The sequence below is a fragment of the Apodemus sylvaticus genome, chromosome 17 (genome assembly GCF_947179515.1).
Source record: "Apodemus sylvaticus chromosome 17, mApoSyl1.1, whole genome shotgun sequence".
NCBI classification, from domain to species: Eukaryota; Metazoa; Chordata; class Mammalia; order Rodentia; family Muridae; genus Apodemus; species Apodemus sylvaticus.
In genome coordinates, this window is record NC_067488.1 from 65,056,875 (window position 1) to 65,071,460 (window position 14,586).

A 14,586-nucleotide genomic window follows, 5' to 3' on the forward strand; every position below is an offset into this window, starting at 1 on the left:
GCCCAGCCGGGAAGAGCGGTGACAGTAGCTGGCATTAGGACGCTACTTCAAAGCCTTCCTCACCGAAGGCTTCCTCCCTGATCCATCTTGTTAGCATAGACTGCTAGTCCTGTGCTGCAGGGGAGGACTCAGATGCTAAATACACACCCAGGATCATAGCCCAGGAGGTGGTGCCCAGACTGGAGCCTACTTCGATCTGAAGCCAGCTTTTAATTTATGAGCTTTGCTCTCCTCTTATAATCAGTTTCTCTGGACAATTCTAGAAATTTGTCTTTCATCTTACATTGTAATTATTTGAACTATTGTGTATAAGATGTTAGTGTGTTACTAAATGATTTTTAGGACACAAATACAAAAACTCTAAATACATTAGTTATATGCAGGTGGCTCGGGCTGTTAAAATCCTACACTTTATTGCTGATCTGAAAAAATATGTACTAACGTGACAGTAATTTTCTTTGAGAACACAGCTCATTTTAAGAAAACAAACAAAAACAAAAAACAAACAAAATCAAAACCTATATTCTGAACTGAGAGTGAGAGTGGTAGTGGCTGGCTTTGCCTGTATAAATCCTTGGCCCAGCTCTCCATGCCCCCCAACCCCAAAGCTGCAGCCCCGATCTCCAGAGTTGATACTTGGTTACAAGGACACAGGTGAAATCTGCAGGAGTCTATGAAAATGGAAAAACCAAAACCAAACTACAACTACAACTGGGTCCCTTTGCACGGTGGTTAGTTGCCGTGGTGCCTGCCACACATGGGCTTCTGTAATGGAGCAGATCCACTGAGCTCCACGGAGAACACAGAGTGTCTGCAGGGCAGACACATGGGACAGACTTTACCAACAAAGTCCAGGGCCGAAGGGAGTGCTCTGTTGTTGGGCCGTCCTAAGAGTCACGGCTTGCTCTAGGGAAGCGTTCCCTCTTGGCAGGTTCTTTACTCTATTCATAATCCTGGTTGTGTTTAGAGGCCTTGGTTTAATGCCACTTGGGTCACTGTTTGAGTGGTAGTCTACAGGGTCCAAGAGAGAGTGATTTTAATAGCATTTTTAAATTTTTCTTTGATTACTTATACATGATATTTAACTGGAAATGTAAAGAGAAATTTTAAACTTGCACCTGCTTTGAGGCAGAGTTCTTTATTTATAGCTGCTCTTTTAAAATCTGTAATATTTGCAAGTTCCAAATGAAGCTTATAGAGTATTAGATGGCCTACCACTGCATTTTCCATGAATTGATGTCTGTTAGAAGCAAAACAAACAAGCCCACATTAACATATTTACAAGTAAAAATTACCTAAAGATTAGAAACTTAAAAATAAATATTGGTTTGTTTTTTTTCAGCATCATGCAAATATCTGTTTATCCCATGATCTGATAGCTTGCATTTTGTTTGCTTGTTTGTTTTGTTTTTATTTTTTTTGAGACAGGGTAGCCTTGACTGGGCCAGAACTCATTAGATCAAGCTGGCTTTGAACTCGTAGGTAATTGCCTTCCTTCTCCTTCCGACTGGGAAGTGTGTGCCACCATGCACAGCTTTCAATAACTTGTTAAATTGTTTTATATAAAAATAGTTTAGTTGTTCTATATCTTTCACATGTTATGTGTGTGGTCCTAGTTTGCTGTTCTCACTGGACACATTTTTAATGTGGCATGGTACAGTGTTTTTTACTTCTTTACCTTTTGGTCTCTTACTGGTTTGGTTTGATTTCTAAGGCAGTATCTTACTATATGACCTCAGCTGGCTTCACACTCAAAACCCTGTTGCCCGAGTCCCTGAGCAATGGACGTATGTGGGGTTTACAAATCTAATCTACCAGACTCAGTCTGTTCCTTCTCAAGAGCTTGAGAAGTTGCTTTAGCCCATTAAAAGGGGAGCTTTAGCCTTTAGGACAGCACATGTAGTCTGACTGTAGAAAACCATTTTAACAAGCCACAAGGATGTCATTTCCATGTTTGTTTGTCTTAATCTGTTCAGATTTGTAGCGTAGTTGCATATTGCTGAAACTAAGAAAGGCTCTGCCAGGAAACCTAAACTTTCTTTTTATCTTATATATACACATGTCATACACACGGTGTGTGCTTGTTTGGGTGTGTGTGTGTGTGTGTGTGTGTGTGTCTGTGTGTGTCTGTGTGTGTGTGTGCGCGCACGCTTTAGCAGTCTCTATAGAGTTTAGTTGTTACAGCATTCGGTTCCTACCCACCCTACTCACCTCCGTTATATCACAGATTAAATGTTTCAGTGTTAGTCTTACTCAAAAGTTTTTAATACGGCGGGTGGTGGTGGCACACACCTGTAATCCCAGCAGATTTCTGAGTTCAAGGCCAGCCTGGTCTACAGAGTGAGTTCCAGGACAGTCAAAGCTACACAGAGATAACCCTGTCTCGAAAAAATCAAAATCCAAAAAAACAAAAAAAAAGTTTTTAATACTAATATTAGGAAGGGATTTAAAAATGTCATATCAAAGTATTATCAACAATATCAATAATTGTTAGCCATAATTTGCTCTTGAGCAGATAATAAAGGAAGCAAAATTATAGGTTAATGAGGTGAAAGGTATAGTTTCTTGGAATAAAACTGCCATATTCATGAACATTTTTTGTTAATTTTATATCAAGAAGCAAATTACAATGTTTTTTTATATTCCCTGTGTTGTATTAATTTTGCTACTTGTTCAAGCTAAGCTTTTCCACATTGATTTTAAAAAGCATAATTTGAAAAAAAAAAAACAAACCCTAGTTTGTCTCCGTAATGAATGATACACGGTATTCCTCCAGAGCTAAGCATGTAAAGTGTTTCCTGGAGCTTCTTGCATCTGTGTCTGAATACTGGCTGTGGCTAGTCTTTCATGTTTACTGGAAATGAGAGGAAACCAGTTCTGTGTTCTTGTACCAAAGCCCTTTTAGTATTAGCATTATCTACTTTATGAGTGTGAGTATTTCGCCTGCATGTGTGTCTATGTACTGTGATCCTGCCAGGTGCCCATGTTCACCACGAGAGGGCATTGGATGGATCTCCTGGAACTGGAGTTGGAATGGTTGTGAGCTTCCTTCCTTGTGGGTGCAAGACCTAATTCTTAAAACATTAATTTACCGTGTGTGTGTGTGTGTGTGTGTGTGTGTGTGTGTGTGTGTGTGTGTGTGTATGTTTCTGCAAAGACAGACCCAGCTACATTCAGACACTAGTCATGTTTTGCTATATTGGATTCCTCTGTTCCTTTCTACCTGTTCCTTCTTTCAAACCAAACATTTCATTTCACTACATTTCAGTTTTATTTCTTTTAAATGGATACATGAAGCTCTAGTACCAGCCGGTGCTTGACAGTGTGCACTGAACTCTGCATGCCCCATCAAGCCGGCTCACGGTCCAGGTCCCTGGTTTCTTTTTAGAGAGAGTGGGGTTTTTTGCTTAAGTTTGTTTGAATTAGGATCCTTAACTATTCACATTGCATTTGATTAATATTTTTTTTATTCATTCTTAATTCACAGCTTAGACTAACTCCAGTCATCCTTTCCATGTCCCTTGTAACATTTGAAATTAAAATGTCACACAATGCACTGTTACTCAGTTCTTGGTGACCCAGTAAGACTTTCAGAATTATCAAAAAGATAAAAGTCTTGGCGTTTGTAAAAGTCAAGCAAGCCTTTATATACACACTGGACAGTCAGTAAAGCTCACAGTTAAAATGGCAGTAGTGTCCAAATCAGGAAAACTTGTCCTCATCAGGTGCTTCCTTTAATTAAAATTTTAGTATATTGTAATTTCTCACTCTTGGGATTTATACTTGGCACGGTTTTCTTCTCAGTTATTGAATTCACAATTTTCTATTCAGAGCTCTTGTTTTAAGGAAGTGATTTGACCATGTGTTATTAACCTGTGAGGAGACATCTGTGCAGGTTCATTTTACCTCTGAACTCAAAACCTATATTTTTCTTGTGGATTTCTCTGTTATAATGACAATAGTAACATTTACAATGGACTGAGAGTCTAGGCATTTGGTGTATGGTTTCATTTCATCGCATTGTATCTCCTATACTTACACAAGGAGAAAGCAAGGATCAAGGAAAGGAATGAGGCTGCCCAGGTCACACATCCTGTTGAAAAGGGGCACATTGGAGGTTAAGGGCTGGCAAGGTGGCTTAGAACAGAAAACCATTTTTGAAACCCATGGTGGTAAGAGAGCTGACTCCCCAAAGTTGTCTGTGTTGAGCTGGAAAGTCCCTTTCTGTGACACCGGTGTCACTATGCTGCCCACTCGCACGGTTCAGAGATGGTAACCCATCACAGAAGCAACTTGAGCTACATTCCAGAGTAGGCTCGCCCTGAGCTTAGAACACAACATGTCTGCTTGTTTCCTTTTTCTTTCTTGTCTTTAAGGGCAAGTTTTCCTGTATTCCCTGCTGGTCTCCAACTTATAGCTGAAGATGACTTTGAGTTTCTGATCAGCTGCCTCTACTCCCAAGTGCTAGGGTTAAAGACATGTAAATCCCAATGGTAGAGTACTCGCTAGCATGGGAAAGACCCTGGGTTAGAGCCCCAGCCTTCCAGGGTAACACACTACCAGCCCTGGCTTCCTGTGTGAAATGAGCTCCAGTGCTGTGTGCCAGGCAGGCCCTCTGCCAACAGCGTCAGCCTCAGCTCCAGGACTCAGCTCTTGACTTTCCATTTCTGTTTTTATTTGTCTGCACCATTATATAGCCTCGTGTGTTTGTGGTTTGACTTAGAAAAAGAATCGTAGTTTTCATCTTAGGAACCCAGTACTTTTAGTACTTGCTGTGTCCTGTGCTGATGTCACCAAAGAGTGAACAAATACATTCTCTGTCTTACCAAACTTTTAAACAGCTTGTTTCTGTATGAAACAACAGCTTGATTTCTGTAAGAATTTTAACTTGTTTTCTTTTCAGGTATTTCAAGAAAATGTCTGACCTAAAAATTTTAAAGATACTCTATTAGTAGTCCTTAAAGTAAAAGGCATGTGGTATAGAACTTAATAGGTTATATTTAAAAGACTGTTACTCTACGCTAGTGTTCCCATCAGAGCTGTAAGAGCCGGCCATGGAGGCCTGAGCGTGTGATGCTGCATCTGAGAGGTGCTGCCTGGAGGGTGGCGCTCTGAGCCATCGGGCCTACCTGACCTTTCAAGGCCAGGCCCTGGAGCAAGACCTTGCCTAGCATGGAGAGAGTTCTTGCTTGGATACCTAGGGCAAACTATAAATTGAATATCCTCAAAGAGTAAGTTGGTAGACACTTTACTCTGAATGGTTTACTGTTTCTGATATTCTCCTTACATGGCTGTGTCATCGTTCCTAACTCTGACCTGAGGTTTGCTGTGATTCATGCTGTGTCACTGATGAAATCTAAGGGGAAAGAGTTATTCAGGTCTTATCTGGTTTTGATGGGGGCCTGTAATCATATGCCTTTGTTTTCATTTCAAACTATAATTGAGTTACTTCTTACTAAAATTCTTAATTTGAATAATATAGTCTGTTGTACATGTCTACCAGTTCCATGTCCATGAATTTATAGCTTGAATCAAACATAGCATAAAAACTTGATCTTTACTGAAAATGAATTGGACAGTGCAGTGCAGCAGCTATTTGTATTTATATGCATTAGCAGTGTTTCAATTATTGTTCATAATCTAGAAATGGCTTAGTACACAAGAAGGCATGCACAGTTATACAAGTGTTTTGCATTTATAGAAATGCACACAGATCTTGATATCCATGGGAAATCTGGAAGCAAGCCCACACAGATGTCAGGAGATAACACAATGAATAATATTGCTTCTCTGGTTATATATATTTTAAAAGCATACTTCTTAATGTTTTTATAAAAATCATCTTGTTAAATGTAATCATTACCTTGAAATTGCAAACTGTAAAAGTTTTATGTTAGACATGTATACCTATCACTAATGACCTTAAAGAGTACAGAGTGCTGTTTCTCCAGTGTCATGTCACAACCTCTGTTTGTGCTTTTCCACAGAACACTCCTATGCCACCTTCACCAGCTGTTCAAGGGCAGGGCCAGCCTAGCAGTTGTCAGCCTTCTCCAGTCAGTGCGTCCAGTCAGCATGCAGATCCAGTGAGGAGGCCTGGGCAGAACTTCATGTGTCTGTGGCAGTCTTGTAAAAAGTAAACGGCTGTTTTATTTGTTATACAAAATTGTACTTTGTTTTAGAGTGCTTTCATATTTAAATTTCTGTCATATATAGTTTATAACACTTCGTTTTCTGAAACCAATAACCTTTAGTGAAAAGTCTTATGTTGAAAGCTATACTTACATGGAACAAGAGGCATGCTTCAGCTAAAAGGTCTGTATCAGAGGTTGGAAGGACTCTATTGCTAAATGCTAGTAAGAAATTTTAATCAATTAAGAATCTGGTTTTAGCCAGGCGGTGGTGGTGCACACCTGTAATCCCAGCACTCTGGGAGGCAGAGGCAGGCAGATTTCTGAGTTCGAGGACAGCCTGGTCTATAGAGTGAGTTCCAGGACAGCCAGGGCTATACAGAGAAATCCTGTCTTCAAAAAACAAACAAACAAACAAAAAAAAAGCCAGGTATACTGGTACAACTTAATCCCAGCATTTAGAAAGCAGAAATGGGCAGATCTCTATATTTGATGCCACCTTGGTCTACATAGCAAGTTCCAGGTCAATGACAGCTTAATAATGAAACCCTGTTTCTTAAAAGGAGAAGGGGGATCATTATAGAGTGAAGTTGTTCCTGCCTGTAATCCCAGCACTCAGTGCTGAGGCAGTAGAATTGCCAAGGATTTGTGGCCAGCCTGTGCTAGAGATCTCAAAGAAAGAAAAACCAAATTTGATTATGTGTTTTTAAGGTTAGTATAGTGACAGCTGTAAAATTTCTGGAAAAGCAATTACTTTTTTAAATTTTTTTTACTAATTTAGTAATTATTAAGTAATGACTAAAATTACTTGGAAGTAATATTTAGGAAGTAAATTTTGTCTTTAATTTTGAAAATTGTTCTTGAAATCATGCCATTTCATAGTTTAGTAAGTAATATAAATAGCAAATAGAACTGAACTTACTGTGTATATGCGCACACCTGTAATCCCAGTGTGCGTGCATGCGTGAGTGGTGTGTGTGTATTCATGATGCACGTGTGTGAACCAGGAAGTTGCTGTATCTGAGCTAGCTGACAGACAACACCCAAAGATCCGCCTCTCTTGTGATGACCCAGGCCTCTACGTCTGCGTTTACTTGGGTCAAGTCCATTTCCTTGTGTTTGTGCAGCAAGCGCTCACTCAGCACATCGAGCCATCCCCTAGCCGCAGGATTGACTCACTCACTCTGTTCCATTGTGATGGGTGTGGAACACCGGGCTTTGCACTCGTTGAGCAAGTGCTGGGACGGCTCCTGTAGGTGCTGGACAGAAGTAAATGTCTCTCTCCATCAGCAGAGCTGACCAGCGCCCTTTGCCTTCGGTCCCTGAGAACGCAAAGCCTCGGGAACTGATCGTAATAGGAAAGTAGTTTTCATTTCTTAGAGAACAGAGATTCTGTTTTCATAGCTTAAAATAATCATATTAGCTCTTTTTATTTTATTAGAGATAATTGTATTTGTTAATTTTCATATACAGGGTTTTGGTATGACCGTGAGCCTCCTTCATAGCCTGGGGATTGTTAATAGCATTTAAAGCCAGTGCTTGTCAAACTTACATCTCAACATAGCAGTGGTACATGTACTTTGACCAGTGGCTCTGTTTTTTTGTTCTTGTTCTTTTGTTTTTGTTCTTTGCAATGAGAAAAATGAATAAAATACAGACTCACCCATGTTAGTGAGGGTAAGTACTGTCTCTGTGTGTGTGTGTGTGTGTGTGTGTGTGTGTGTGTGTGTACTTGATCACAGTGTAAAATCCCAGAGGAACGTTTTAGATCAATTATTACTTTTATTTATTGAAAGTGACCATCTTTCTTTGTTTCTTTGGCTGAGATAGAGATGGGACTTAGGGCCTTGTACATGCTAAAGAAGGGTTCTGCCTCTGGGCTATCCCACCAGACAGACCTTCCCTCCCTCCCTCCCTCCCTCCCTCCCTCCCTCCCTCTCTTTCTTCCTCCCTCCCTCTCTTTCTTCCTTCCTCCTTTCCTTCCTTTTTCTCTTTCTTTCTTTTTCTTTCTTTCTTTCTTTCTTTCTTTCTTTCTTTCTTTCTTTCTTTCTATTGTTATTGATATTATTTTAGTTTACATTGTAAGTTAATTTGATATTTCACTTAGTAGTGTCTATATTGATTATTTGTTTGTTTGTTAATTTGGGGGGGTGGGTGAATAAAAGAAGTTTAAAAGTAACTGCTTTTGATGAAGGTTTTAGAATGTGTCAGCCACAACAGCAAAAGATTCTGGAGGATTTAATGAGCCCATGCACCACTTCCCGTCTAGTTAGCATGACCCATGTTACATCATTTAAATATATGGTGTTTGTTCTGACTAAGACATACTCAAATGCTTCTTAAAGTTTGTCTTTTTTTTCAGGCCACCTTTTTTTTTTCTAACTTCTCATTAATAATAAGTTCAACTTGATTCTACAAATACTTATCAGCTGTTTTCTTAGTGTGGGGTTCATGTGGTAAGGACTACAAGTACAAAGATATTTCCAATCCTGGAGGCGATACAGACCCTAAAACAATAAGTTAATTTAAGTAAGCACTATAAAAGGATCCTTCTAGTACTGTCAGCAGCATGGCGGGCAGTGGCTGTAACCCGAGACTGTTTACGGTAGACTGTATATTTGAGTTGGGTCTTGAAGAATAGACTTTGCCTTTGTCAGAATTAATGACACGTAGACCCAAGAATTACAGGAGCAGACAGTGTCAGGGAACAAGGAGGAAAGGAGAGTTGTCATTTTCAGACTTTTTTACTGTATTTGGAACCAAAATTCTGTAGTTGGCTGACTTATTGTGGTAAATGCCCCGTATGTTCAGTGAATGCCTATGCACTCACACACCTTCATGGGATAAAAGTGATCGAGTGTGCATTTGATCCCTGCGGCAGTGCCTTTCTGTTGTGGTGCCACATATTCTTGGATGTGGCATTCCAGCAGAGTGTGGTCAGCTTATCAGGAACAACATTCTTTTTAACTTTTTTAACATATGAGAGTTTTCCCCACATGTCTGACGTGTCTATCAGATGCATGCCTAGTGCTCAAAGTAGCCAGAAAAGGGCATCAGATGCTCTGGAAATGGAGTTAAAGACAAATACGAGCTGTCATGTGGGTGCTGGGAATCAAAACCAAGTCCTCTGAAACAGCAGGAAATGCTCTTAGCCACTAAGTCATCTCTTTACCCTCTGGGAAGCAACATTGAAAAGTAGCTCTTCATCTCCCTGCAATTATTGATTGCCAGCAGCTGCTCGGCTAGAGGTAGAACTTGATGCTAATCTCCCTTTTCCATGATGAGATTTGGTCTTTCTTAGGACTGCATGGAGCTTCTGTATGCCATCAGTCATTGTGGGTTCCTATGCTCAGCTGACCTGGTGTGTCTGGAGGGCACAGTTTCCCTGCAGTCATCTGTCGCTCTGGCTCTGAGAGTGTTTCTGCCCCTCTTCTGTAATGATCCCTGAGCCATGGGCATAAAAGATGTGATACAGACATCCCATTTAGAATCGATCATCCCAGTCTCTTGTTCTCTGCACTTGGCCAGTTTGTGAGTCTCCTGTGAATCCCCATTTATTGCAAGTACACACTTCAGTGATGAGGGCTTAGAGATGCCCTAGTCTGTGGGTGTAATGAGAAGACCTTGAGAAATTAGTTGACTAATATGTCCAATGGTAATAGTCTCTCCCCTAGAGCCTGTCCAACCAGAGGCTCTTAGCCAGCAATGATCCCAGTGTAGGTTTCATCTTGAGGAACAGGACTTCAATTCAAGCAGGAACTATGGTACCTATGGCTCTATTGCTCATAGAGGCATTTCTTTCTTAAATGTTAGATAGACAGGCAGAATCCCATAGTGAAACTGGTTGTCTTGTCCTGATTGTTTTTGCTTTGCTGGTTATTGACTCGGTAATTTCTTTAGTAATTAGAGTCCCATTCAGGTTAACTGTTTCTCCTGTTAATTGTGGCAGGTTGCCTTTCAATAACTATTTGTCAATTTGTGAACATAGAAATAGAATACTCTCTGTTATACTCCTTATTACATTTATATATGTGTGTGTGTGCACATATACACATATGCCAGGAAGCAAGTATGGAGACGAGAAGGCAGCTAACAAGAGCAGGTCACCTGCATCATGTGGGTTGGGGGTGCCCTCAGGACCTCAGGCGTGGCAGCCTTGTGCTTACCCACTGAGCTGTCTCACTGGCCCTGCTTTATAATATTTCATAGGCTGGGAGTCTAGCCTGTAATTTACTAATATTTATTCCGTGGAAGATTATGCATAGAATACAGACAGTTATCAACCATTACTATGTCTTTGTTTGCTTTGTTTCTCTGTGTGGAGTCCTGGCTATCACTTCCATAGCTGGTTGTGGCTCTGCCTCCCAGCTGCTGGGATTAAAGGATTCACCATGATGCCTGGCTATTACTCACCTCTTAATCATAGTTTGTTTTCAGAACTTTTGCCAACATGACAAAATTTTAGTTTCAGATATACTGAATATAAAAATATGCCTTAGTTTATACCTTGTAATATATTTCTGCATATCAAGGTATGTTGGGGGGGGAATCATCCTTGAGTGTTAGACATGTATACCTAGTTTGAGATCCCAGCTCTTGGTACTTAACTCTACAATTTTTTAAAATGCTGTGTGAAAGCTCCATTTTAGTGGGGCTGGGAATGTGCCGTGTGCCTGTGTGTACTAAGCAGTGTTCAGATAGAACGTGCTCCATCCTGTGAGGGTGTTTCAAAGACTGTGATGTGTACAGTGCCAGATCTTCCTGGGAAGTCAAGTGAGTGTCCATGCTAGGATTTCACTCAGATTCACTTAGATGCCTCATTTTTCCAATTATGCATCTACTCACAGCTCTGGGCACCTCTGGCTCAGAGCACATTGCAGAAGAAAGACCCAGGAGTTTGCTTGAGAGTATGTCTCTTCATAATGTCGAGAGCTACATGTATAAAATCCAAGACTATCTGAACATGAACTGCACTGCTAGGCATGCGGGAGTGGACAGGAGAAAGCCCATTAGGGCTCCACTTACACAGAGAACTACAGGCAACTGAGGATGCTGGGGTTGGGGGAGTCATCTTCCCCACTGCCAAATAGACACCGTGTGTGTGTGTGTGTGTGTGTGTGTGTGTGTGTGTGTGTAACATTAGATTGACTAAACTGGCCATATTTAGGAATGTACGTATGTATACTTGTGTTGGAAGTTTGTTGATCTGACTTCCCTCAGCGATGGACTATCATCTGGAATTGTAAGCTGAAATAAATCCTTTCCTCACCAAATTGCCTTGGTCATGGTCTTTTATCACAGCAATAGAAACCCAAACAAGTTGGTATCAGGATAGTGGGGTATTGCTGTGGCAGACCTGACCGTGTTGTCTTTGGAAGGATTGTGGGGAAACTTTGGAACTTTGGGCTAGAACAGCCATTAAGTGTGGGGAGCTCTGTGAGCTAGCTGTTCTGTGGGAGCTTGGAAGGGCAGACTGCTGAGGCCTGGTTCATGGTGTTTCAGAGGGAAGTAAAGGCTCTGCCAGACCTTTTTATGAAGACTCTGTGGTCTGCTCAGCTAGAGCTGAAGAACCAGCTGTGATTAACCAGAGACCAGAACCACTATAGTAAACCTACAATAAACCTTTATACTATAATAAACAACTACAATAAACCTTTGCTTTATTGGGACAGTAGATGCTGTCAGCTGCAGCTGAGCAGTAAGTTGTGATTAAGAAGAGACCAGCATCATTGAGGTGAAATCTTCTGTACATGATACCTGAGAGCACTCACAAGCTGTGTTCCAGACACAGCCATGGTTTTACCTCACACTGGCAGCTGGACTTGGTACTGTATAAGAATCACCCACTTTGTGCTGGTTTTGAAGGCATGATGGGATCATGGAGAGCAGGAGAGGCTTGACACTGTGAGAGGCCAGGAGAGGCCATTGGTGGTAGTGCAGCCTCGGTGGTGGTTGAAGGCCCAGGGCTGAAGGGGTCATGCAGAGAAGTTGAGCCTTGGCACCATGAAGCGAGCCTATGAGAGACTGTTGGTAAGAATGCAGGCCAGTTACAGCAGAAGACCCAACATTTTGGAGATGCCAGTACTGAGATGATCACCAAGGTCAGCAGCAACACTGAAGTGGAGCCTGCCTGAGCTTAGAAGATGGGCTGTGTGTGCTGCAAAGGGCAGAGCCCTTGGGAAGAGCCCAGAAAATCATGGTGGATTCCACACACTGGACATTGACTTATTTACATTGCTGGGAGTTGGTTTTCCTTTCATCTGATTGTTACTATGCCCTAGTTCTTTTCTCTTCAAATATGGAATTATTTAACTTAATTTTGCTTTTTTTTTTAAACAGGAACCCAGAATTAAGAGAGTTAAAAAAAATTAAAGATTCATTTATTTATTATATATAAGTACACTGTAGTTGTCTTTAGACACACCAGAAGAGGGCATCAGATCTCATTATGGATAGTTGTAAGCCCCCATGTGGTTGCTGGTATTTGAACTCAGGACCTTCAAAAGAGCAGTCAGTGCTCTTAACCACTGAGCCATCTCTCCAGACTTTTTTTAAAAAGAGTTTATATATATGTGTATGTATGTATGTGTATGTGTGTGTGTGTGTGTGTGTGTGTGTGTGTGTGTGTGTGTGTGTGTGTATATATATATATACCAAATATAAATATATACGAAATCCAAAAACCACATAAAAAGAAATAAAGTCATTTTTGTTTTGTTTTTTTGAGACAGGGTTTCTCTGTGTAGCCCTGGAACTCACTCTGTAGACCATGCTGGCCTCGAACTCAGAAATCCGCCTGCCTCTGCCTCCCAAGTGCTAGGATTACAGCTGTGCACCACCAGCGCCCGGCTCTATTTATGTTTATATGTGAGATCTTAGGGATGTGAAAGGAGAGGTAGTTTAACGGTGATCTGTTTATGTGTCACATTAACAAAGGATTAGTTGTATCAACTGGACACAAACTAAGGTCATCAGAGAAGGGGAAACTTCAATTAATAAAATGCCTCCATAAGATCTGGAGGCATTATAGACAAGCCTTCAGAGCATTGTCTTAATTACTGATTGATGGGGAGGACCCAGTCCCCTGGGCTGGTGGTTCTGGAGGTCTATAAGAAAGCAGGGTAAGCAAGGTATGAGGAGAAAGCCAGTAAGCAGCACTCCTCCACGGCCTCTGCAACAGCTCCTGCCTCCCAGATTCCACCTTGTTTAAGTTACAACTTTGATGTGATAGACTCACCTGGAACTGTAAGCCGAAATAAACCCTTTCCTCTGAGTTGCCTTAGTCATGGTATTTTATCGCAGTAACAGAAACCCTAAGACAGCATCCACACACGCCGGCATTTAAAAACTATTAATGAAAAAAAAACATGAATTTGAATTTGAAAGAGAGCATGAGGGAAAGGCAAAATGATATCATTTTATTATAATCTCAAAAAGAATAATGCTTTTTTTTTAAAAAGGGCCAGAGAGATGGCTCAGTGGCTAAGAGCACCAGCGCTCTTCTGAAGGTCCTGAGTTCAAATCCCAGCAACCAAATGGTAGCTCACAACCATCTGTAATAAGATATGACGCCCTCTTCTGATGTGTCTGAAGACAGCTACCATGTACTTACATATAATAATAAATAAATCTTTAAAAAAACTAGCATGCACACAGATTTACCCCTTAAATTCTGTGAACAGTATACAAATAATTTGGCACCTACATTATACACTCTTCCAGTGGTATTTCTCAGATGTGGACTATGATTTCAACCTACTATTAATATTTTGTGGAAAGTATGCGTTTTTTTAAAGCATATCTTAATGTTTCTAAATGTTTGTTTGTTTGTTTGTTTGTTTGTTTGTTTGTTTGAGACAGGGTCTTATTACATACCCATGACTGACCTAGACCTCACTCACTGGACATACATACCACTTGCATGATCTGCTTTGAATTTTGTAATTTCAAAAAAATCAATTACGCACTTCAGTACAAGTGCCTGCCGTCGCCAGAAGCATACTATTCTCCTAAGGCTGAAGGTAGACAATTGTAAGCCTTCTGCCATGGGCTCTGGGAATTGAAACTCTTGTCTGCAGTAGTATGTCCTCTTACCCAGTGGTCCATCTCACCAGCTTCTGAATTAGAAATTTTAATAATGAAATTAGAATTGTTTATCTCTCTAATAATATTAAACTCTTCATCTGGATATAATATAATCTGGCCAATATAATATAAGCTATATAATATAACCTAGTAGCCAGTCAGGCAGTCTCATTTGATTATTTGTGTTTTTTCTTTTGCCATAAAATAATATGTAAAAGAAGTAGATGTCAAGGGTTGAAGTAAAGTTAAATTGTTTTACTGCAATAACTTGGTGTAGGGTATGCTCTTAAATAGTGTTTTTACATTTATGCATATGTGTTTTATAGTGGAATTTTCCTACAGAAGATATCACAGGCATATTTCATACAAA

General features: G+C 40.5%; 1 protein-coding gene across 1 annotated transcript in view; it reads left to right on the forward strand.

Moving 5' to 3' along the window:
* Positions 1 to 14,586, forward strand: part of Arid2 (AT-rich interaction domain 2) — a 116,988-nt gene that overhangs the window by 83,580 nt on the left and 18,822 nt on the right. Inside the window, exon 16 of the mRNA XM_052160851.1 lies at positions 5,988 to 6,136. Coding sequence (XP_052016811.1) covers positions 5,988 to 6,136 — 149 coding nt within the window. The remainder of the gene's footprint in view (positions 1 to 5,987; positions 6,137 to 14,586) is intronic.